Below are 25,709 nucleotides of genomic sequence, written 5' to 3' on the forward strand. Positions count from 1 at the left end.
GGGGAGCGTAAGGACGGCACAGGGACAGAGTGAGCCTGTTGTGAGTTAGCAGTGTGGTTTTGAGTTCCATGTGGAATATTTGAGCTCAGTTTCTGCCCTCGGGGTGGTACAGCCAAGGCTGCAGCTCGGTGGGAGCCAAGCCTGCCCCAGCGCTGGCAGTGAGAACATAAGCGCTATTTATCTCACAGCCCAAAAAGACTGCTGATTTAAATCATATGGTGCATGCGGCACACATTTCCACCGAGTCTGGACGCGGCTCAAAAAGGGGGAAAAAACACACAGAAAGCAGATCCACACCCTGTTCTCTCATTCAGCTGCCGCCGCTGCCAGGACTTAACCCTTTACAAAGTGCCTCTGTGCGATGGGTTAATCTAGTGTTTTTTTTTTTACTCTACTCAGCCACGGCTAATGTTTCTGCAAGTTACGTTCAGCTTCTCCGTAATTAGATTAGAAAGTATAACAAATACTCTAGAATTCATGTTGTTTAAAAGAGTACGAAGTGTACTGCTTTGTGCATTATATAAAATTGATCCTTCGGAAATAATATACTTTTGGGGTTTTTTTATGGATAAAGGGGGTGAAAATTGCGGGCGTATCAATAAAGCATCCTTGTGGATCTCAGTAGGGGGTGACTTGGGTACTATGCCGTGTCCAGTCTGTCTTGGTTTGATCTATGTAGAGCAGAAACACTGGGAGCACAGCAGCAGAGAGTCCAAATCCCTATCCTCTAAGCAGCCTCCTATGTGAACACGGAAAGTGTGTTCTCATTACTTCTATGAATGTCTTCCATTGGCCAGTCATATGGCACACACATTGCAAGACTTTTTTTTTTCTGTTCCTCAACAGACTAACACGGGGCTGGAGAAATCCCTGGAGCCAGGTAGCCAACGCTTCTAAAAAATTACAGCTGGCGCCTAACTTCTTTCGTTTCAGTCAATTCTTATTAAAGTTCTGAACACTAAACAAGGGAAGCAGAAAACATCATGCATTAACAATCGTTATATTCTGCTTGTCGCCATCCTAATTAATAGAATTTTTTTTTTTTTTTTTTGTATAATCAAGTTTTATTGTTTTACAAATAAAATGTTACAAAAAAAGTGTCAAGGCGTCAAACATCATTACAGTACAGGGGAATGGAATTTTTTTTTAACCAACTCAGTACTGGACACATTTACCCCCTCCCTGCCCAGGCCAATTTTCAGCTTTCAGTGCTGTCACAATTTGAATGACAATTGCGCGGTCACGCATAACTGTACCCATATGAAATTTTTATAATTCTTTCAAGACAGATAAAGCTTTCCTTTGGCGTTATTTTATCATCACTCGGTTTTTTATTATTTGCTAAACAAATGAAAAGTGATGGAAAATTTTGAAAAAAACACAAACTTTTTCATTGTTTCTGATATAAAATTTTGCAAATAAGTCCTTTTTCTTCTCTGATGTGCACTGTTGAGGCTGAACTGATAGGCTGCATTGATTGGCACTGATAGGCTGCACTGATGGGCATTAATAGGCTGCACTAATGGGCACTGATGAAGCTGCACTGATGAAGCTGCACATAGGCACTGATGAGGCTGCACATAGGCACTGATGAGGCTGCACTGATGAGCACTGATAAGCTGCACTGATGGGCACTGATGAAGAGGCACAGATGAAGCTGCACTGATAAGGCTGCATTGATGGGCACTGATTTGCTGCAGTGATGGGCAGAGATATGCTGCACTGATATGCTGCACTGATGGGCACAGATATGATGCACTGATTGGCACTGTTAAGGCTGCACCATCCAGCAGGGCACTGATGAGCAATGCCATATTATCAGTGTAAATGTCCCCTGTCACAGGGAAGCCAGGTATCAGGCTTTCCTTTCCTCAGACAGTCACATTTGTTTACATGTGATCAGCTGTGATTGGACACAGCTGATCACATGGTAACGTGGGACACAGCTTACCACAAATCACCATGTTGTGCACCCCCAGGGGCGTGCATGCCTTTCAAGAATGGGAGGACGTCATGTGACGTATTCCCAGAACTAGAGCGGTCCTGCCCAGCCGTCATACAATAGGCAGGGGGGAACCAGTTAAAAGACGACTTGTCCAAAGGACTAAATCTGGGTCCCAATCTACCTGTCCTTCATGACAATCTGCTTGTCATTATAAAACTATCCATGATCTGACGTTCGTGGTGATACCTCACATGTGTAGGATGATTGCTGTATTATGTGCATGGGACTGATGTGTGGGTTCATCTTTGCACACAGGGACAGGGGTTCTTGAAATTTTTATACTGTAGCTTTTTATCACTTTTATTGCTGTCACAAGGGATGTTTACATTAGTTGTGACAGCAATAAAAGTGATAAAAGCTAGATAGTGGCAAGTACACTTTATGGAAACATATGGGGTCTATAAGACCCCAGATCCCTCCTCTGTTCTTAAAACCATTTGATCACACCAATATCAGTGTAATCAAATGCTTTCCATTCTTAAAAATGGCGTTGGAGAAACCGAAAGTGATGTGTGCTGATCGCTTCCCGTTTCCTATATTATAAAGGCAGACAGAGCGGTTCTAATTTAGCAGGGCTTAATGTAAGAAAATACATCTTGCTTGGTGCCCAGAAATGGCAAATCCCGAGTGTTGAGCGTTAGGAATTAAACATCCCCACAGTAAGAGATGTTGTATACAGAGCAAACACCCGTCATCACATTGCAAATACACATTTCACAAAAATGTCTCATAGGATAACATTCTTGGCATCTTTACAGGCAGGTCATTCGACCCTAGTCATCTATGTCAGATAGATAGACCCCATTGACACCTCATCACAATATCACATATCAGCAAAATGAATAGAAAATGTTATTTAAAGGATAAGTTTGCATTTATATAAAAATAATAAATGCACATATTTTTGCAGAAACAAAATATGCATGTAATATTGTTTGCAGAGATGTCCTGCAGCTTGTACCCCTATACAAGCCTTCTGTTTGAAAGCCAGGGGACATGACAGTGAACTATGAGAGCGCTCATCAGCACCCCTGCAGCCCATTGAGACTACAAGTCTGTTTACCACTGGGGAAGATGGTACTTGTAGGTTATTCATTCACAGGAATCTGTGAATGAATGGCACGGCTGTGTGGGCGAAGCTGATGACAGCGGGTGCAGGGAGTAGAACTCCCGCCGGCTGTACCCGGGAAGGGGGAAGGGATCAGGGGTAAAGGGGATAGAAGCTGGAATATGTTACATGTTCCACCCTAAATACAGGAGGAACATGTAACATGTTGCAAAGGTGAACTTAGCCTCTAATTATGAATGGAAGGTGAAATCTAGATCTGTCATTTTACTGTCAGCTATTTAGGATGAGGCTGTAAAGTCACAAACACACTTTGCTACATATGACAGTACTGTAAGATGATTAAGAAAGACTTTAAAGTGATTGTAAAGCTTTGATTATTTAAAAAAACAAACACGTCATACTTACCTCCACTGTGCAGCTCGTTTTGCGCAGGGTGGCCCCGAACCTGCTCTTCTGGGTTCCCCTGGCGGCTGTTACAGCTCCTCCCCATGTCAGATAACTCCCTAGGAGAAGCGTTGTCCTGAGGGGTTACCTTGCGGGCGCGCGCCCGAGTCCAGCATTCGGCATCCATAACCGTTGAATGTATGACTCTGCCCCACCCCCTGGCACCTGCGTCATTGGATTTGATTGACAGCAGTGGGAGCCAATGGCTGTGTTGCTATCAATCTATCAAGAGGCGAGAACCCTGGGCAGAGGGACAGCGCGTCCCAGCCGGGTGAAGTTCCAGGGCTCAAGTAAGTAAAACGGGGGACTGCCAGGTGTTTTTTCACCTTAATGCATCCTACACAGGGGTTTACCTTTAAGAATTAATCTCACCATACAGTTAGATTTTTCTCATTCGGCCTGCAGTCTGAACTTATTTATCCACACTTTATAATAAGGAAGGATGGATCTTCTAGTTTACCTAATGTATTCTGACAGCTTGCACCAGTGGCTGTCAGAATACCTGTCTGTCCAATCAGTTTTATGCCTGGCTTAAATTATTAGCCCTGGCACACTGTGACCTAATGCAAACTTTCTACCTGAAGTGGCCAACAAATGGTACCCTTTATGGTTATGAACGCTTTCCTGTTTCCTTTTCTATGGGGATTTTTCCAGCGTCATTTCACCAAATAATCTCTTCTTAGAAATGCCCATTATCAGTCTGTTGGCAACCTCTACTCCCAATTGTCCAAAGAAATGCTAAAATTGGTTTTGATCCTTGAATTTGTTAGAAGTACATTTCACTAGAAATGGTATTACAATACTAATTTATGATCACATGTATGTTTCAATTATAGCAATGAGCAAGTGTCTTTTATTTTTATAGTATCATGTGGGGAACATCAGTTTTTTTCATTTTGAAGCTCATATAAAATTGAAATGCCCCTTTGTGAGAAGAGGAAATAAGACTGAACGAGTCTTTGTGATGTGTGGATGTATCATCTGGTGTCTGGCTCAAACAAGTTAGGAAATGTATGTTGATATATTTAGACATTTTTATTACATTACACTTTTTAGGTATTATTTTGGCTCCTCTTAAAGTTCACCCAAACTCAAAAAGTGACGATCTTTTAGAGAACATCCAGAAATGTAAGTCGTGCCTAAGGCAAGCTATAAATGATTTGATTTTTTTTCTTTCCACCATCATTGGAGGGAAAATTGTTTGATTACCCCATCAGCACAGTCAGTATTGGTGGGGAATTCCCCCTCCAGCGCTATTGTGTCTTGCTGGCAGAGAGCTTTCCAGGCTGGCAGAACACGGCGATTACTGCTAGCAGGTATAGCCGCTAGCAGTAATTGCATGTAAAAAATCCGACAGGCTTGCTGTACTCAAATCGATCAATGGATCAACTTCAGTACATTAGCCAGCCCATGGATGGATCGAATCTTGGCTGGTCCCTGCTGAACTGGCCGAGATTTGATCCATCTATGGCCAGCTTAACCACTTCCCGACCAGCGCACACCGATGTACGTCGGCAGAATGGCATGGGCAGGCATATCGGCGTACAGGTACGTCCAATTTTAAATGCCGCCCTGCCATCGCGAGCGCACAGCCGGCGGCGCGTTCGCGTGCTGGTCGGGACCCCGTGAGTCCGGTCGCGGGTCCCTCGGACTCCATCGCTGCAGGCATACCCGCGATCGTCTCGTTGTAAACGCCATCTCCCCGTTCGGCCTAGCAACAAGTGACGCTGATCTCTGCTCCATGTGATTGGAGCAGAGATCAGTGTTCACTAAAAGAAAGCCCAACCCCCAACAGTTAGTAACATACCGCTAGGAACACTTAACCCCCTACACTGCCACCCACGGGTTAACCCCTTCACTGCCAGTGTCATTTAAACAGGAATCAGTGCATTTGTATAGCAATGATTGCTGTATAAATGACAATGTTCCCAAAAATGTGTCAGATATGTCCGATGTGTCCGCTATAATGTTGCAGTCACAATAAAAATCAGTGATCGCCGCCATTACTAGTAAAAAAAAATTATTAATAAAAATGCCATAAAACTATTCCCTATTTTGTAAACATTATAACTTTTGCGCAAACCAATCAATAATCGCTTATTGTGATTTTTTTACCAAAAATATGTAGAAGAATACGTATCGGCCTAAATTGAGGGAAAAAAATGTTTTTTTATATATTTTTGGGGTATTTATTATAACAAAAAGTAAAAAATAATGCATTTTTTTCAAAATGGTCGCTCTATTTTTGTTTATAGCGCAAAAAATAAAAAGCGCAGGGGTGATCAAATACCACCAAAAGAAAGCTCTATTTGAGGGGAAAAAAAGAACATCAATTTTGTTTGGGAGCCACGTTGCATGACCGCGCAATTGTCAGTTAAATTGACGCAGTGCCGAATCACATAAAGTGGTCTGGTCTTTGGCCAGCAAAATGGTCCGGGGCTGAAGTGGTTAAGCAGCACCCTGAAATGTGTTTCCTGAAAAATAGCAGTCCATTCCTTGAATTTTAATTGTTCATATACGCTTGTGTTCCATGTATCTCCTGGCTGTATATCTACAGTGTGAGATCTAAGGCATCATATTGACTTTCCTGGTTGGTTAAAGATAGACTCTGGTGGGCTTCTATGGCAGGCTCTGTTCCCGCATATTATGCTGTTTGGGGTATTTCTATCTACCATGGCGTTTGGGGAGGAGTTGTTCCTGGCATCTTTTCAATATTTATTTCCTTTTGTTGCAAAATATAAAATATATTAAATATACAAAAGGAAAAAGGGAATCCCTTCATACTAGATGCAGCAGCTGTGTGGTCCTGGGAATTTGAGGGCAGAGATACATAATCTGACTCCCAGGGGTGGGTAGTGGGGTCCCCCAGGGTTCTGTGCTGGGACCAATCCTATTTAATTTCTTCATAAACGACCTGGAGGATGGTTCAATCTCTGTATTTGCGGACGATACTAAGCTAAGCAGGGGAATAACTTCTCCGTAAGGATATGGAAACCTTGCAAAACGATCTGAACAAATTAATGGGATGGGCAACTACATGGCAAATGAGGTTTAATGTAAAAAAAAATTAAAATAATGCATTTGGGGGGCAAAAATATGAATGCAATCTATACACTGGGGGGAGAACCTCTGGGGGAATCTAGGATGGAAAAGGACCTGAGGGTCCTAGTAGATGATAGGCTCAGTAATGGCATGCAATGCCAAGCTGCTGCTAACAAAGCAAACAGAAAATTGGCATGCATTAAAAAGGGGATCAACTCCAGAGATAAAACTATAATTCTCCCGCTCTACAAGACTCTGGTCTGGCCGCACCTAGAGTATGCTGTTCAGTTCTGGGCACCAGTCCTCAGGAAGGATGTACTGGAAATGGAGCAAGTACAAAGAAGGGCAACAAAACTAATAAAGGGTCTGGAGGATATTAGTTATGAGGAAAGGTTACCAGCACTGAACTTATTCTCTCTGGAGAAGAGATGCTTCAGAGGGGATCTAATTTCAATTTACAAATACCGTACTGGTGACCCCACAATAGAGAGAAAACTTTTTATTTTTGCGGATAGGAGTTTAACAAGACTCGTGGCCACTCATTAAAATTAGAAGAAAAGAGGTTTAACCTTAAACTTCGTAGAAGGTTCTTTACTGTAAGAGCAGCAAGGATGTGGAGTTCCCTTCCAGAGGCGGTGGTCTCAGCAGAGAGCATTGATAGTTTCAAAAAACTATTAGATAAGCTCCTGAACGATTGCAACATACAGGGATATACAATGTAATACTGACATATAATCAGACACATGGGTTGGACTTGATGGACTTGTGTCTTTTTTCAACCTCACCAACTATGTAACTATAATCTGAGCATCTCTTACAATAGCATGATTTATCAATGATAGCTAGAATTGGATAGATATCTTTATTTGGTTGTTCATGTCAATAACTGAATGACAAGGACTTCAAATAACTTGGCTGCACATTCACTGCAGATATACAGTATACTGGATTGATAGGAAACCTGCAGTTGCTGAGCTTTTCTTCTTAAAATGCTACTTACCTGCCTGCCAGGTGTACCCTTGTGATGACCCTAAAAACCTGAAGAAGGTTCCGACCTTGCTTAACTCTATTAAAAAAGACTTCTGTCACCAATATCTTTGTCTCACTTGAAAATCTCTTCTCATCTCCTGTTCTGGTGGCACACTGTCCATATAGTACAGGAAGTGAAGTAAAATCTCCCCAACAGGGTCACAGAGAGCAGTGAAATTTAACAGAGATTGCAAACTTTCACTGGCCTACCCAAAATGAAGACAAAACAAAGAGGCTGGAGAAACGCTAAGGGGCTGATGATTTACGAAAGGCAAAAAGACCGTGCACTTTGCAAAGTGCAGTTCCACTCTGGAAGTGCATTTGCTCCAGAGTTTAGTAAATGAGCAGAAGCTCTGCTGACTTCCATCATCCAATCATGTGCAAGCAAAAATGCTGCTTTTTAAATTTTCTGTGCATGTGATTGGGTACACTTTGCAAAGTGAAGCGTTGCATCATTTACTAAGCTCTGGGGCAACTGCACTTTCCTAACCACACAGTCTATTTGCCTTTAGTAAACCAACCCTAAGTTTTAATATTAAATAGTATTTATCAACTAGGTTATATGTCTCAGAGACATAATTCACCAGTTAGCTGTAGGTAAATTGTAAGCTTCAGTTGTGCGTATTGCACTTTACTTTCATGATGTATTTGTATTTTCCTTTTCACATAAGTGAAACTTTACCTCTAATGTCAGATCAGTAGAAGACGATAGTTTATGGCTTAATGATCAGGTAAAGACCAATCTCACATTCCTCATTTTTGCATTTCACCATAGTCTATATGCTGTCGCCACTGAAATCTAAGCTTGGACAAGCCTTTGAGATAGAGATAAAAACTCACACTAATTTATTGTGTTTTTTTTTTTTTTTTCAGGAAAATATGTAAGAGACTGCAGTGTACTGCTTGGCCATTAAATCACTCCTCACCCGTCCAGAAAAGTGCAGGATGGATTTATCGCAGCATAACTAGATAAGATATATCTGCCTGAGGAGGATCTGCTGGACTGAGTGAGCTATTGAGATACCATATCACCATGGCAAACAGCAGCAAGGAGCGCTTGTGTGGATCCGGTGCACCAATCGGTCACGTCAATGGATTTCCCCAGTCTGTCTATCCATTCGCTTTTAGTGGAGGCATCAGGAGTTCACCGCCATTTGAAATGCTTGCCAATGGAAGCTTCTTTAGAAATTTCCCTACCGATCTGCCTAAAGAAATGGCCTCTCTGTGTGAGTATGCACTTTGCACCAGTTTATATATATTTACTACAGGATATGCTGACCTATTTAACAGGCGTGGGAAACACATAAAGACCCTCAGTGCTTCTCCGGGGTAATACCGTATGTGGCCTGCTAACTGATAGAATGTTGTGGTCTTATATAGGGTAGAATATATTTAGTTATGTTGCTTGCATGTTCATTAAAGTCAGTTTACATTGTTTCATAGTTACTAGATACCAAGTACAGGCGATTTGAAATAAAGGGGTTGGGAGCCTGGCTCCCAGCCAGGTACTTACCTGGTGAGTACCTGGCTGGGAGCCAGGCTCCCAACCCCTTTATTTCAAAAGAATCTTTGGATGATGGTACAATTTTTACTTGACCTTATATAGTCACTAAAATAGTTTTTGAGGCCATCTATAATTTGCATGTACAGGTCATATTGATTTAATAAAGTTACCAGTTCCATGGGATGCAAACTTTAAAGTAATTAATGGAATGGTACTGTAGACCAATGACTTATTGCCACTTACTACAGGCAGTCCCCAAGTTACATACATCTGACTTATATACAATACTTAAAAACGGAGGGAGACAACAGGAAGTGAGAAGAAATCTACCCCTAGGAAATTCACTCCTGTGAGAGTTATTATGGGAAAAAGGTGTCTCCACTGAAGCTTTATCACCAATCTTTGTTTCCCCAACAACCCAAAATTTTCAAAATCCAATTGTCACAGGGACAAAAAGTGAGGCAAAATCTTCTGAACAGGGGCACAGACAGCATAACAAATGTTACAGGGGTGTTAACCTTTCCCTATGCTATCCATATCTTTGGCTGGAGTTCCACTTAAAAAGTACCTGTTCCAACCAACATACAAATTGTACTTAATTAAAAACCTACAGACCCTATCTTGTTTGCAAGCCAGGGACTGCCTGTACAGGTAAATCCATCGGCTGCTTCACGGTTACTGGTCTTTGTGTCTTTTGGTTTAGGTATAATTTGCCAGAATCTTCTATGTAAAGCGAGCAGTATGATACCACATAGTTATACCACCATTGCTTGGCTGATAATTGGAATCAGAAAAAATTCACACATGAATAGAAATGTTCTTTTTGTAACTTGAAGCCAATTTTCTATTAAAGTTTTCTTTATGTAGAAATCCCAATATAGACTTCTGCTTTTAGCTGTCTGGATTTCCACCACAGGGCACTGTTAAAGCAAGTCATGTGACATATTTCATACAGCTTTCTATAAATGTTACATTTTTCTCAGGTGTGACATCATTGCGTTCTAAACATATGTAAGTTTTTTTGTAAATGGGGTTTTCTCATATGTAACCATTCACCAAAATTCTGTGTTTTGACCAGTTTGCTGCAGGCTTGAGGGAGATTGGTTGATATATGACTGCAGGTCAAGTCTAGATTGTCTGAGCTCTCTCAGTCAATGGCTTCCATTTATCAACATGTCACTATTAAAAACTGTCTGCATTTCTCTGTAGCAGCCAATAACATTCACATGTTCATTCTTCAGCTTTCATATTTCACTTGGGTTTGACGATTGCTTGCTGTGGGACATAACGCTGAAATGAAAGCAATGCATAAACTGGCATTATATACAGTTGTGCTCATAAGTTTACATACCCTGGCAGAATTTATGATTTCTTGGCCATTTTTCAGAGAATATGAATGATAACACAACAACTTTTCTTTTACTTGTGGTTAGTGTTTGGCTGAAGCCATTTATTATCAATCAACTGTGTTTAATCTTTTTAAATCAAAATGGAAACAGAAACTACCAAAATGACCATGGTTAAAAGTTTGCATACCCTGGTGATTTTGGCCTGATAACATGCACACAAGTTGACACAAAGGGGTTTGAATGGCTATTAAAGGTAACCATCCTCACCTGTGATCTGTTTGCTTGTAATTAGTGTGTGTGTATAAAAGGTCAATGAGTTTCTGGACTCCTGACAGACCCTTGCAACTTTCATCCAGTGCTGCACTGACATTTCTGGATTCTGAGTCATGGGGAAACAAAAGAATTGTCAAAGGATCTGCGGGAAAAGGTAGTTGAACTGTATAAAACAGGAAAGGGATATAAAAAGATATCCAAGGAATTGAGAATGCCAATCAGCAATGTTCAAACTCTAATCAAGAAGTGGAAAATGAGTGGTTCTGTTGAAACCAAACCATGGTCAGATAGACCAACTAAAATTTCAGCCACAACTGCCAGGAAAATTGATCGGGATACAAAGAAAAACCCACAAATAACTTCAGGTGAAATACAGGACTCTCTGAAAAATTGTGGTGTGGCTGTTTCAAGATGCACAATAAGGAGGCACTTGAAAGATGGGCTGCATGGTTGAGTCGCTAGAAGAAAGGCATTACTACGCAAATGCTACAAAGTATCCCGCACAAACTGTTGGCGCTATAGAAAACCTGTATAATAATATAATATACCAAACAGCACAGAGAGAAGCCTCAAACCTTCTGGCACAAAGTCATTTGGAGTGATGAGACCAAAATTGAGATTTTTGGCCACAACTATAAACACTACATTTGAGAAGATAAAGAGCCTTATCCACAAATACCACAAAAGACTTCAAGCTGTCATTGATGTTAAAGGGCGCAATACACGGTATTAAGAACTGGGGTATGTAAACTTTTGATTAGGGTAGTTTGGGTAGTTTCTGTTGTCATTGTGATTTGAAAAGAGTAAACATAGTTGATTGATAATAAATGGCTTCAGCCAAACACTAACCATGAGTGAAAGAAATGTTTTTGTATTATCATTCATATTCTCAGAAAAACTGCCAAGAAATCATAAATTCTGCCAGGGTATGTAAACTTATGAGCACAACTGTAAATCCTGTATAATAATAATAATTAAAATAAAAAAGGTCAATTGACTTATAGCTATCATTAATAATTACAGGCATACATTGCACAGAGAAGCAATGGTAAAAGTGTAAGATTTTTTTTTCTTCAGCCAGTGGGTTGAGTGAAAAAAACAAACGTATTCTCCATATACACAAACGAGGTGGATAGAGGAATCTACCCTTGCCAGGACATTGTATTCTTATAGCGAAACTCTCTGCTGTCAGTAGACGCTTAGCAGCGTCTGGAGCCGATTGGCTAATCGACAAACGTTTTGCACCTGTATCCTGCAGCCACAGCCTGCCACAATGTTTACATCTTGTGATTAGGAGGCCCCCATTCTTTGGGGACAGAATGGATGTCACATTCTGGACAATTCAGATTAAGCATTTGATGATAAACACTTTTAGTGAAACTACTTGTCTTTTCAATGTCACCTTGGACTTGGCCCTCCTTCCCTCTGAGATGTGATGGCTAACTTCACTTACCAACAGGAAGGCCGGAGAAGCAAAGCCAAGCTCAAGGCAAGATTGAGGTTAGCATATATTTTCAGCTACCTATGTCTCTAGATCTACTGGTCATTTTGAAAATTGGGTATTCAATCATGGTAACCTCTGCTTATAAATAATTTTTCATATACTCAGTTTTCATTGCTCAATAATCTGACTGTGCGTGGCTAGGTGTAGCAACCAGTCAGATATAATCAACCCGAATAATGATAGATGATTGCAAAGCAGTATAAATTTCGTCGACATGAACACTATTTTAGTTGACTAAAATACCACTGAAACTAAAACAATTCAGGTGACTAAAATATAACTAAAACAAGACTAAAACTAAAATTTGCCAAAATGGCATGTTAGTCAAAAGACTATGAGTAAAATTAAATTTAAATTTGACCTCAAAATGAACACTGGTTATATATCACAACAGCTAAATCTGTGTCTGTAGTGTATGTTCAAACTTTAATAACATAAATAACATGTTATTAGATTTTTACTCCAGGAGTATATAATGGGTTTGGAAATTCTAGAGAAATGCTTAAATAATGCATTACAATTTAACTAAACCCATTCGATTTAAAATGATTTTAGTCAACTAAATTGTACTGGAGATTTTAGTTGGCTAAAATACGATTAAATAAAAACAATTCAGTTGACTAAAGTACCACTGTAATTAAAATGGCATTTTAGTCAAAGGATTATGACAAAAATTCAATCCAAATTTGATGTCAAAATTAAGACTGTTGCAAAGTTCTATTTACTGGTGTGAGATCAGTATTAAGTGGCTGTAAATGAAGGGACCCATCCATAGATCCTCAGGAGGTAATAAAGAGCACATCTGACTTATCGTTGCCCAAATTTATATGCCCAATCGTCCCTTTTATCAATGAGAAGAAGGAGAGTGGTGACAGGGCCTCAAATTTCCCTAATTTCTTCCAGAATTAGCTTGATGCATGCACCCTAATTACTTTTAATGTCACAAGTATTGTCACTTCCAGTCGTTTGAGGTCACATAAGACATATGTCAGTCACAGAACACAGCAGCCCATCTGTCCCTAGATTACTAGGCTGTTTGAGGTGACTAAGAAAAGATGTTCTGTGACAAAGCCTGGGGTTATGCACAACGGTGGCAGTACCTGCGTTTTATGCGCAGCTTGGATAAATCAGAAAGAAACAGTGCCAAGTTGGTATTTTTACACGAGACAAATTGTTCCATCAGGAGAACCGCACCCATGGGTGCAGTGGCTCATAGTTGTGACTCTTAACATGTAATTAGTTTTGTTATAATAATAATAATAATCAAGAATACATTCTCCCGGGCACTCCTGAGGGAGGGGCCCAACGTTCTTGTCTTTTTGTCTGTTTACATCAACCTCCATATTCCTTCACTCATTGTTTACTAGTATCTCCTGCCTCCGTACTTTACATTTACCAGCTTCCTTTCATACATCTCTCAACACAACAAATAATTATGTGTAATTGGCTGCTGTCCTCAGAGAAATATTACTTTCAATGAAAATATTGTGGCTACGATTCAGAAAAGCTGTTTCTACGTGTTGGATTGGATTGTAGCTGTCATCCTTTTTTACACTAATAAACTTATAATACAATGTGCAATGAAGATGTCAACCAGTTGCATTTCAGTTTGCATTCTATTGCCTATCATTCTTGATTTTCACACTGATTATACGCTGATCATCCATAACTTTATGACCACAAACCTAATATTGAGTAGGTCCCATTTTTGCCACCAAAACAGCCTTGACCCTTCAAGGCCTAGACTCCTCTAGACCTCTGAAGGTATGCTGTGGTATCTGGCACCAAACCATTAGTCACAGATCTTTCAAGCCTCCGTTGGCTTACCTTTTTTCCCATACTGCATTCTGCTGCCCTCTCTTCCCCAAGTAAGCGATGCACATGCACCCACCCAGCCATCCACATGATATAAAAGAAAATGTGAATCATCAGACAAGGCCACCATCTTCCATTGGTTGTGGACATGGGTAGGCATGAGCACATGACCGACCGGTCTGCGGCTTCACAACCCCATGCACAAACTGTGATGCACTGTACTTTCTGTATGTTTTGACACCTTTCTATCAGAACCAGCATTAACTTCATCAGCAGTTTGAGCTATAGTATGCAGCAGCCATCACTGGGGGGCAAGCATATAGGTCTGTATGTGTCTTGATTCTGTACGTTATGTATAAAATATACCTTACTTCTGCTATTTATTTCTTGCTCTCTCCCTCTACCAGTCTTCACCATCTTAATGCTTATTCATGCATCTTGGCTTTGGTTGGGGGCTTGTATGCCGCATGTCCTATGCTGGGGGTACATGCCAGAACAAGCTTGGGGTGTTGAATGGCAATCTGCCCACTGCAACATACAGATCAGGACAAGTACACAAAGCTGCCTAGTTTAGGAACTGTCACTCACTACAAACTGGCTTCTAGCTCCCTCCCTTCTGATCCCCTCAGAGGGATTAACTGTTTCTAACATAAAGACTCACACCTCTTGTTTCACTATAATGTAAGGTGGACAGATTTGTAAAACTGATGGTTTTCAATGCTTGGCGAGCTTGAGTTGCAATTTTTATTTTTCCACTTTGCAATTTACTGTTCTGTTTTATTACTGGTGCTTGCTTAACTTTCAAATCAGCATTTTGTAAAGACTTTATTTCAGCATTCCATTTATATGTGGTATAGCTGTTACTGCTTACTAACAGAAATAAAATGGCAATGCGCACTTTCTTCTGAACTGAAAGCATCACTAGACAAAGTAACAGGCCCGTTACATAGCAGGCACTTTGTTTTCTACGCCTGTCAAATGCCCCCTGGCTGTTAAAGTACCCAATACACATTTCTGCCTACATTGTGTATTGTAGCATGCCAGTCTGTACACAGATCAAACAGAGACTGCAAAACACAGGTGCCCTTCTGAATCCAGTGCCCATGTAAATTAAACTTAGATAAGCTGCGCTACAAATGCATGACATATATAAATACAAAACATATATAACAAATGTGTAATAATCCAGTGAAGAATAATCAAATAACTGGAAATGATCCAAAGCTATTTTGAATAAACTGTGAAAATGATTTATCCAATAAAAAGTCCAGTAATATAAATGTTCTAGTGAAAAATGCTCAGTAATTCAGATGGATCTTCACCGCCATCCAACACCTTTGAAAAGTGATCATGTGAATAGACACCACCATCAATGGCTGAAAAGGGGCTTGCTTACCGGATCAGATAGACCTCATTACAAAAGGTCAGAAACGCCTGTGACTCCATCCCCAGCCAAGGCCTTTAATCAGGTCAGTCTTCTAAGAAGGGGACATCCATCCTCCTCGTACGGTGATCATAGAGGTGCCCCAAAAATGAAGACTCCGCATAGTGTAAAATCTTCAAAATCTCAGATTACATTACTGTATCAATTTTTTTCACCTCCCTTTTTTCCCTAGTGGTTTGTGCAGTGTCCTGCATGCAGTTTTATATTATATATATTGTTCTTTCTGGCTGGAAACTGGAGATTGTCCATAACATTTCCCAGTGAAACGCACAGCCAACTTTTTTAAATCGCTGACATGCCCACATTTATAAGTTTATCAACAGAAATTTTATATTAATACGTTCACAAAGGCTCTCACACTGTCTCTCACTCATTAAGTGTGGGGATTAATGATCAAAAAGATTTTCAAAAAACCTTTAAATATTCCACATCTTTCATACATTAGTGGTGTTGTTAACCACTTCAGCCCCGGGAGGATTTACCCCCTTCCTGCCCAGAGCACTTTTTGCGATTTGGCACTGTGTCGCTTTAACTGACAATTGCGCGGCCGTGCAAAGTGGCCCCCGAACAAAATTGACGTCCCTTTTTCCCCATAAATAGTGCTTTCTTTTGGTGGTATTTGATCACCTCTGCGGTTTTTATTTTTTGCGCTATAAATAAAAAAAGAGCGACAATTTTGAAAAAAACACTTTTTTTTTTACTTTTTGCTATAATAGATATCCCTACATATTTTCTTCTACATATTTTTGCGCAAAAGTTATAGCGTCTACAAAATATGGGTAGTTTTATGCCATTCTTATTAATAATTTTTTTTTTTTTAACTAGTAACGGCGGCGATCAGCGATTTTTATCGTGACTGCGACATTATTGCGGACACATCGGACAATTTTGACACATTTTTGGGACCATTGGCATTAATACAGCGATCAACATACAGCAATCAATGCTATAATATTGCATTGATTACTGTAAAAATGTCACTGGCAGTGAAAGGGTTAACCACTGGGGGGCGGGGGGGGGGGGGGTAAGTGTGTCCTGGGGGAGTGTTTCTAACTGTCTGGGGGATGGGCTAGCAGTGACATGACACTAATCGCTGCTCCCGATGACAGGGAGCAGACGATCAGTGTCCTGTCACTAGGCAGAACGGGGAGATGCTGTTTACATCGGCACCTCCCCGTTCTTCAGCTCTGAGACATGATCGCGGGTATCTCAGCGATGATCGAGTCACGGAGCTCACGGCAGGTGCACGCGCCGCCGGCAGCACGCACGCGTGCGACGTATATTTGCTGACAGCGGTCGGCAAGTGGTTTTAATGAAATTCATGTTTATTTTAAAACCATTCCTACTTTTACAACTATTCTCACTTCTTCAGCTTTTTCTTATGGATTTAAGCTATTCATCCAGTTAGCTTTAGCAATTCAGCTATTCAGCATTCCCACTCATTTTCTCCAGGAAATGCATTTTCTAGTTATTTCTAGTTATTTATTATATTAGAATTTATGATTTTGTTTTTCAAACTTTATCATACCCGGGATGTCTACTAGACTCTGGTTTGGACAGATTAAGCGAGTTATTCCTAAGAATTACAGGCCTACAATATAAAACGTCAAATTTCCATGCAAAATAATTGTACTGCTTACAGCATCAAAAATCGGACATAATCAAACCGCCAGGGAGGTTAATGCAGAAGTGGGCTTGATTTTGCACTCTCCAGCTTTATTAAAATTGAACTTTTTTATATTCATCCATAGGGGTTGCTAAAACTTCTTTTATATAAACTAGCTTGTAAAATATGGCTAGAAACCTTTTAACATGTGCTTTTTGAATGCAGCAGTATGTATATGGCTATATTTTAATCATATCATTATTATTTTTGGCATTCCTGACATATTAGGATTGTACGTGATTATGGATTTCTCTCTCCTCCATGGTTTTATTCACTGCTTTTCTTATACTACGTACACACGACTGGACTTTCCGGCAGACTAGATCCAACGGAATCAGTCCATCTAACAATCCGATCGTGTATGGGCTAATCCGATAGTTTTTCACATAAAAAATCTGACGGACCTACAAATAGAACATGTATCAAATCTATCCGATGGACTCTATTCCTATCGGGAAAACCGTTCGTCTGTATGCTGGTCCGACGGACCAAATGCGACGCAAGGGCAGCTATTGGCTACTGGCTATTGAACTTCCTTTTTTAGTCCCATCTTACGTCATCATGTTCAAAACTAATGGACTTTCAAACGGACTTAGTCCGTTGGTGTGTGGCCAAATCCGTTCGTTCGGAAAGTCCGTCGGAACTCCTCCGAAAGTCCGTCAGGAAGACCGTCAGACCTAGTATGCTGGAAAGTCCGGTCGTGTGTACGCGGCATTAGAGTCGTCACCCCCCATTATTTATTTATGTTTATTTATTGATTGATTGACTTTTTCATTGTGGCTTTAGCAAGTTTTGCCTTATCAGTTGGGTGATGCATTTTTCTCTTTGTGTGATGTGATGATACTATAACTATTCACAGACAGTGTGTAGTATGGAAAAGATCAAATCAATGGCTCAAAACCTTACAACAATGAAAATCTATTTTCACCATGTTTGTGTGATTTAGGAACTTCATTTTACTATGTAAAGAGATATGTTTATTTATTTGTAGTGGAACTCTGCCTTTTTATTACTTTGTATCTCCCGTGAGGACCAATAATTATCAATGTTACAACAAGGTCATTATGTGTCAATAATTACTGTGTAGATAAGGTCAAAGCCCTTAAAATTCCCTTCTTGGCCCTTTGTCAGGACTGATGGTTTCCAGTGTGTGAGGGGTACATTTCACCCTCTGGAGACAAACGGGACACATTTCCTGACACCCTCAGGTACAGAATCTTGTCCGGTCCCAGGGACCTCATGACCTCATCATCAGTGAGGTCAACGAACGTGCCTTAAAGGGACGTACAACAATCTTATCCCTTAGGCATGTGGAGCAATTACCATGTATCTGATGACGTGTGTATGATTGTACACATGTATACATGATATATATATATATATATATATATGTATATTTATACAGTATCTGCAAAAGTGAGTACACCCCTCACATTTTTGTAAATATTTTATTGTATTTTTTCATGTGACAACACTGAAGAAATGATACTTTGCTACAATGTAAAGTAGTGAGTGTACAGCTTGTGTAACAGTGTAAATTTGCTGTCCCCTCAAAATAACTCAACACACAGCCATTAATGTCTAAACCGGTGGAAACAAAAGTGAGTATACCCCTAAGTGAAGCGAGCGATTCTGAGCAGGAGACACAGAACAGGGACGGGTGTGTGTATTCTGAGGAATGACAGATCGTGTGTTCCTGTTAGCTAGGAACCACGATCAGTCACTTCCTCTAGTCACTCTCCTTCCACTTCCGTTAGAATCACCTCCCAGGGAACACAGTTAACCCCTTCATTGCTCCCTAGTGTTAAGCCCTTCACTGCCAGTGACATTTTTACAGTAATTAATGTATTTTTATAGCATTGATTGCTGTATTAATTAATTAATTAATGCCAATGGTCCCAAAAATGTGTCAAAATTGTCCGATGTGTCCACCATAATGTCACAGTCACGATAAAAATCACAGATTGCCGCATTACTTGTAAAAAAATAAATAAAAAAATAATAAAAATGCTATAAATCTATCCCCTATATTGCTATAACTTTTGCGCAAACCAATCAATATACGCTTATTGCGATTTTGTTTTACCAAAAATATGTAGAAGAATACATATCGGCTTAAACTGAGAAAAACTTTGCTTTTTAAAAAAAAAAAAAAATGGGGATATTTATTATAGCAATAAGTACAAAATATTGTGTTTTTTTCAAAACTGTTGCTCTTTTTTAATTTATAGCGCAAAAAATAAAAAACGCAAATACCACCAAAAGAAAGCTCTATTTGTGGGGAAAAAAAGGGCATCAATTTTGTTTGGGTACAACATCGCACGACAGCGCAATTGATACTTAAAGTGCCGAATCGCAAAAAGTGCTCTGGTCAGCAATTCTTCTGTGGCTGAAGTGGTTAAAGATAAATGTTAGGTATTGCAATTTTTACTTAGTTATCAAGGCGGACTAATGTAGGCATATATGTGCCATACCTGTGGGATCTCTATGGTAGCTGGAAATCACTGTATTAGTCACCACCTCTCCCGTGATCTCCACTAGCTTATGGGTCCCGTGCTGAGCAACTGGTCGCTGCATTTTGTACACAGGAGGTTGCTTGCTCGGCACGGCTCATTACATACAAAGCGTTTCCTAATTAGACGAGATGGGGTGTTGACATCATGGTCCCCATCTCATCCAACATTGCGAAAAATGCTCTTCGAATGGAGCGGCCTCTCGAGTGAGCGAACTCCTGTATTCATGCAGCAGGGTAGTCAGTTGGCGGAAAACGTGCAAGCCAGCAGAAATCACTGCAGTAGCATTGTGCCTACTACAGTCATTTCCAGCTTACAGGGGGATCCCACTGGTATGGCACATACATGCTTACATTGGTGCATACTGGACCGATGTAAATATGTAAAAAAAATTGGCATACCGGGAATAATGCTTTAAGGAACCCCTAGCAACCTCTGGAGGAACCCTGCATATATATTAATCTACAGAGGCGTTCCTTGCATTGTAAAAACAACCGTTTTTATCTTAAAGCTTTTGGGAAACCGCAGGAGTCCAAATTTTTATAGTATGCATGCATGCAAATCTGTTTTTGATCTAATGTGAGTTTTTATAGCCTGGAATTTTGTATTTCCTTTGTACTTCAGTGCACTATGAACTTTTAGAGTAAACTCCCGCTGTTACTTACAATAGATATATGAACAAGTCTGCAGAACAAAAATAACTTCTTCTTTTATTGAATTCATGGAAGCTTTTCAACAATTTGTAAACCTTGAGCAAGGCCTTATTTATCATGGCCATGTAGATTCATCCTTTTACAGCCTATTCACCGTTTTTAAAGTGCATTTTCCTCATGGATCATGGGACACAAGATAGTATTCTGAAGCATTAGGGTATACTGCCACCTACAGGAGACTGTAAACTGGCAAAACAAAGCTGCGGGGATGACCCGACATAAGCCCTCCCACTCACAGAAGGTTTTTTGCTGGTGTCGGTAGGAGAACAAGCATCTGCTCTGAGAAAAGCAAAACCTTTTTTTATTTTTTCAATACTTTTTTTCTTCTAGGAAGATTCTTTAGCTGCTGCAGGGCCACTGAGGCTGCAGAAGATCATACCTGGACCCCGCCCTGGAGGTGATGCTGGGCGGGCCTGTAATGGGCACTGCGTTTGGCTCCTGCCTAGGCATGTGGTATGATGTGTTGAGTTAGCCCCAGGGTACAGGGTGATCTAGAAGTCCAAATCTGAAGTCCACCCAAGTAGTGGAACTCAGTGCATAAAGACTACTTAGTATTCAGATTAAGAATACTTTATTAGGACCTGGTTATACTCAACAAAGACAAAGCAAAAAGTAAAGTCAAATACAAAACAAAATCACAATAACAAACAAAAACTAGAGAAACAATAACAAAGTATAAGTCACCAACCAATAACAGCAATAAGTCACCAAGTCAAGTCACCAATAGTCAGCAATAACCATCAATTGATTTAAAAAAAATGAAATTAAATTAAATACTGTACTATAATAAGCCATACCATACTAATAAAAAAACTGCATTGAATAAATAACACATTTATATTACATTTATATTACTGTATTTATCGGTGTATAACACACGCTGGCGTATAACACGCACCCAAAGTTTAGGAGGGAATTTAAAAGAATAAAACTTTTAGGAGGGAAGTTTAAGGAAAGAAACTTACATTTAAATGCCCAGCAATGCAGCGTCATTTGCAGCCTTCCATTGCAGCCTTGTCAGTCATTTGCAGCCACTTGCAGCCTTGTCAGTCCATTGCAGCCTTGTCAGCCACTTGCAGCCTTGTCAGCCACTTGCAGCCTTGTCAGCCACTTGCAGCCTTGTCAGTCCATTGCAGCCTTATCAGCCACTTGGAGCCTTGTCAGTCCATTGCAGCCTTGTCAGCCACTTGCAGCCTTGCATTTAGCCTTGTCAGTCATTTGCAGTCTTGTCTGTGACTTTGCCATTTAAAAATGGCGCCGCCGAGATACAGAGCGGATGTCCTGTGTATCTCGGCAGCGCTTGGTAGTTCTCGGCCGCTCTCGACGGCTTTCGGCTTTTTTTGCCCGTTCTCGGCTATTTTCGCCCGTTCTCTGCAGCTTTCGGCTTTCCAAAAGCCGCCGAGAATGGCCAAGTGCGGCTGAAAATAACCAAGGATGGCCGAAAATATCAGAGAACGGCCGAAGATAGCCGAGAACGCCCAAGTGCGGCTGAAAATACCCGGAAGCCGCAGAAAGCGCCAGAAAGGGTTAAAAATAGTGGGAGGTCGGTGTATAACACGCACCCCCAATTTCCCCCTGATTTTAGGTGGAAGAAAGTGTGTGTTATACGCTGATAAATTTATGTATCTGCCTGGACCGGCAGGGTTAGTATGGTGTAGTGTGTTGGAATACACTGTGCTGGAAAAAGACATACCCTACTTCTTTTCTACACAGAGGTGTGAACTGAACTCATAGGGTTCAAGGTAAATTGCCATTGCAAGTTGGGCAAGTTTGCCCAATGCAGCCCAAATCATATAGTGTGAATGGGACTTTAACAGGGAAAGTGGGGTCACCCTTCTGTATTTCAATGTATGTAAACTGAATGGTAACATCGTTTCTGCGTTACCTTTATAATTCCTCATCATTTGGGATGTTAACAAATGACTTCTCAAGCAGGCTTATACCACTGGTGCTACTGAGGTCTCAGAAGGTGAATCAGATGATTCCGGTTTATAGCAGCTTGTGGTTTTGTTGCTTGTGATGCATGATGATGAGGTACACGAGGTTTGAATACAAATTTAAAAAAAGTTATATTATTCACTTGATGTGGTTAGTAAACAGTAAAGCTTTGTAATTTAGTTGTACAGTATGTGTTATTTGCTTGCTTGTGTATTTAAAGTGGACCCATCACTCAAAATGGCTAAAAACTCACATTTCTTTACAACTTTTGAAACTGTGCTAAAAAATATGACTAACAAAAGTCACAGGAACAGCAGAATGGCTGTTTTCCATATTATAGCGGAGGTCCACCCTAAAGTGGAGCTTCCGCTCATTGGAACCCTCCCCCCCTCCGGCGCCACAATTGGCACCTTTCAGGGGGGAGGGGGGTGCAGGTACCTGTACAGTACAGGTATCTGCACCCACTTCCGGCATAGATATCTGCAGAAGGTACGCCCCTTTCCGCAGAATCTACGCCCCTTTCCGAAGGTCCCCCACTGTCTGCTGGGAAACACACGGATCCCAGAGACAGCGGGGACCATCCTTATTGCGCAGCGCGACTCGCGCATACGCAGTAGGGAACCGGGAAATGAAGCCGCAAGGCTCCACTTCCTGATTCCCATACCCAAGATGGCGGCGGCAGCACCCGAGAGACGATCGAGCCCCCACCGGCCGCAGATCCCGACAACCAATGGCCAGGATTGTCGGGAAGAGGCCCCTGTCCTCATCAACATGGGGATAATGTGCTTTGGGGGGGGGTCTGCAGGGCGCCCCCTTCCCCAAAGCACCCACCCCCCCATGTTGAGGGCATGCGGCCTGGTACGGTTCGGGGGGGGGGCGCTCGCTCGTCCCCACCCCCTTTCCTGACTGGCAGGGCTGCCTGCTCGGATAAGGGTCTGGTATGGTTTTTGGGGGGATCCCCATGCCGGTTTTTCGGCTTAGGGGGTTACCCTTAAGATCCATACCAGGCGACGGGGTTCGCAAGGTGTCAATCTCACCGATGAAAGCGGCGAGATTGACTTCCTTCTCTAGTCCCGTCGTACCTGAAGTCCGTTCATTTTGAAAGTCTGTCGGACCTCCACCAAAAGTCCGACGGGAAGTCCGTCGGACCTAGTCCGCCGGAAAGTCAGATCGTGTGTGCGCAAGTCCACTCATTCGGAAAGTCCGGCGAACCTCCACTGCAAAGTCCGGCGGATTGTCCGCCGGAAAGTCAGATCGTGTGTACGTGGCATAAGAGTTAGAATGTAAGGATGATTTCCTTCTCTCCATAGAAAAGAAAGTATTCTCTAAGGTGAGTGTGGCTCATGTTATCTCTTTAGGTCAGTGATGGCGAACCTTGGCACCCCAGATGTTTTGGAACTACATTTCCCATGATGCTCATGCATGCTTCAGTGTGGTTGAGAATCATGGGAAATGTAGTTCCAAACATCTGGGGTGCCAAGGTTCACCATCACTGCTTTAGGTCATACATTGTGATAAAAATTATAGTTATTATTATTATTATATTTTATATTACCTTTTTAACTTTATCCAATTAAAATTTCATAACTTTGTATTTTATGTGTGTGCCTACAAAGTCCATCTTTGCAATTTCTTAGTTTTTTTACGATAAAAATGATAGACCTTTCATTTCATTGTAAGTGGACAAACATACAAAATGTGCAGGGAATCAAATAATTATTTTCCCCACTGTATGTGAAGAATAAAAGTGGTGGTACTAGTAGTTCCTGCACAGAAGGACGCCCAACATGCCGTGAGAATGAACAGCACTTCACATCCCTCTTTCCCCTACAAAAGGAAATGTAAATATATCTGAAAAGCACATAGGTGAGATGCAGACTGTGAGATCAATACAAACTACAGAATATTATATAGCATAATTAGCTGCCAGGCACACTTTTTTCTGTTTACAGATGGAGGTATAGTTTTCCATTATTAATATTTTAGTATTTTCGTCTGCAGATGTAAACCTCTATGGTATGGCTGAATTTTATGTGTTCATAGCTAATGGATTAGTTGCTGTTTGTGTTTGCCATTTCTTTTGTTCTGTTGTCTTAGTTACCTAATTAAGATGGTATCTCTTTTCCCAGGTAAATGGTATTGTTAGGCATAGTTCTTACGGATGCCTCTCATTGTTTTGTTATGAGATCATATCTCTGTGTATTTAGGTGTCTACATCTTGTGAAAGGCAATATACAATTTGGGTGGCCATATACAGTATGCCCCGGTTCTGTTTAATGCCCTGTACACACGGACGGACATTTTTCCGTCTGATTTTTTTCTTACAGATTTTGTCCCAAACTTGTCTTGCATACACACGATCGCACAACGTTGTCATAAAATCCGATCATTCAGAACGAGGTGACGTGCAACACGTACGATGGGACTATAAAGAGGCCAATAGCTTTCGTCTCGTAATTTATTCTGAGCATGCGTGGAAATTTGTGCGACGGAATTGTCTACACACAATTGGAATTTAAACGATCAGATTTTGTTGTTGGAAAATTTTTATCCAGATCTCAAAGTTTGTGTGTTGGAAATTCCAATGGAAAAAGTCCAATGGACATATACACGATCGGAATTTCCGACAACACAATCCGATCGCACATTTTCCGTCAGAAAGTCCGACCGTGTGTACAGGGCATATGTCTCAGTTCACACTGAATGCGATGTGGGAACCGGCACGATTCCTGTGCGTGTTCCCGTCACATCTGACTCATAGGTTGTTCACACTGACATCTGCGAACCGCTGCGGGTGTGAATAAAAAGTTAATGACACCCCCAAATCGGTTCACAGAACGCAGTGCAAACTGTGAAATTGGATTGCATGGGTCTGAACACCCATGTGATCTGATTCAAGTGCGGACCAAGTAGGATCCTGCACCGCTTTGGTGCGAATGCGATGCGATTTTAGCCATACAGACTGTATGGCTGAATTTGCATAGCACAGACATCGCATGTGATGTGCACAGCAATGCGGTGTGAATTACATGCGATGTCTGGCGTCACATAAGTGTGAATCCAGCCTTAAGCTGACCATACATGAATCAGATTATAAGTAAGCCAGTCTCTATCAGCTGGAATCAAACACAGAGATACATATAGGAGAAAGGTGTGATGAGATGTCAGAGGAGATCATTTGCTTATCTCAGTACACACATACTGCACATACACACATACTGCGCAGCATATGCTCAACAGGATATTTAATACCTACTATATAGAGAAGGTATATAGAGAAGGAAGGGATATTTTCAGTATAATTGCGACTGTAATTTAACACACACAGTATATTAAAGCATTCATTTTTTTTTTTTTCTACATGTAAAAATCTAAACACGTTTTGTTAAAACCATTAACAG

General features: G+C 41.0%; 1 protein-coding gene across 3 annotated transcripts in view; it reads left to right on the plus strand.

Annotated features, from left to right (window-relative positions):
- Nucleotides 1-25,709, plus strand: part of RARG (retinoic acid receptor gamma) — a 343,460-nt gene that overhangs the window by 112,047 nt on the left and 205,704 nt on the right. For all 3 annotated transcript variants that reach the window (XM_077483864.1, XM_077483866.1, XM_077483865.1), the window contains one exon: nt 8,463-8,815. In XM_077483864.1, the coding sequence (XP_077339990.1) occupies nt 8,623-8,815 (193 nt within the window). In that variant the 5' untranslated portion in view covers nt 8,463-8,622. The remainder of the gene's footprint in view (nt 1-8,462; nt 8,816-25,709) is intronic.

Source organism: Lithobates pipiens, unplaced genomic scaffold (assembly GCF_037356315.1).
Source record: "Lithobates pipiens isolate NorthernLeopardFrog02 unplaced genomic scaffold, aLitPip1_a1.2 Scaffold_16, whole genome shotgun sequence".
In the NCBI taxonomy this organism is placed as follows: Eukaryota; Metazoa; Chordata; class Amphibia; order Anura; family Ranidae; genus Lithobates; species Lithobates pipiens.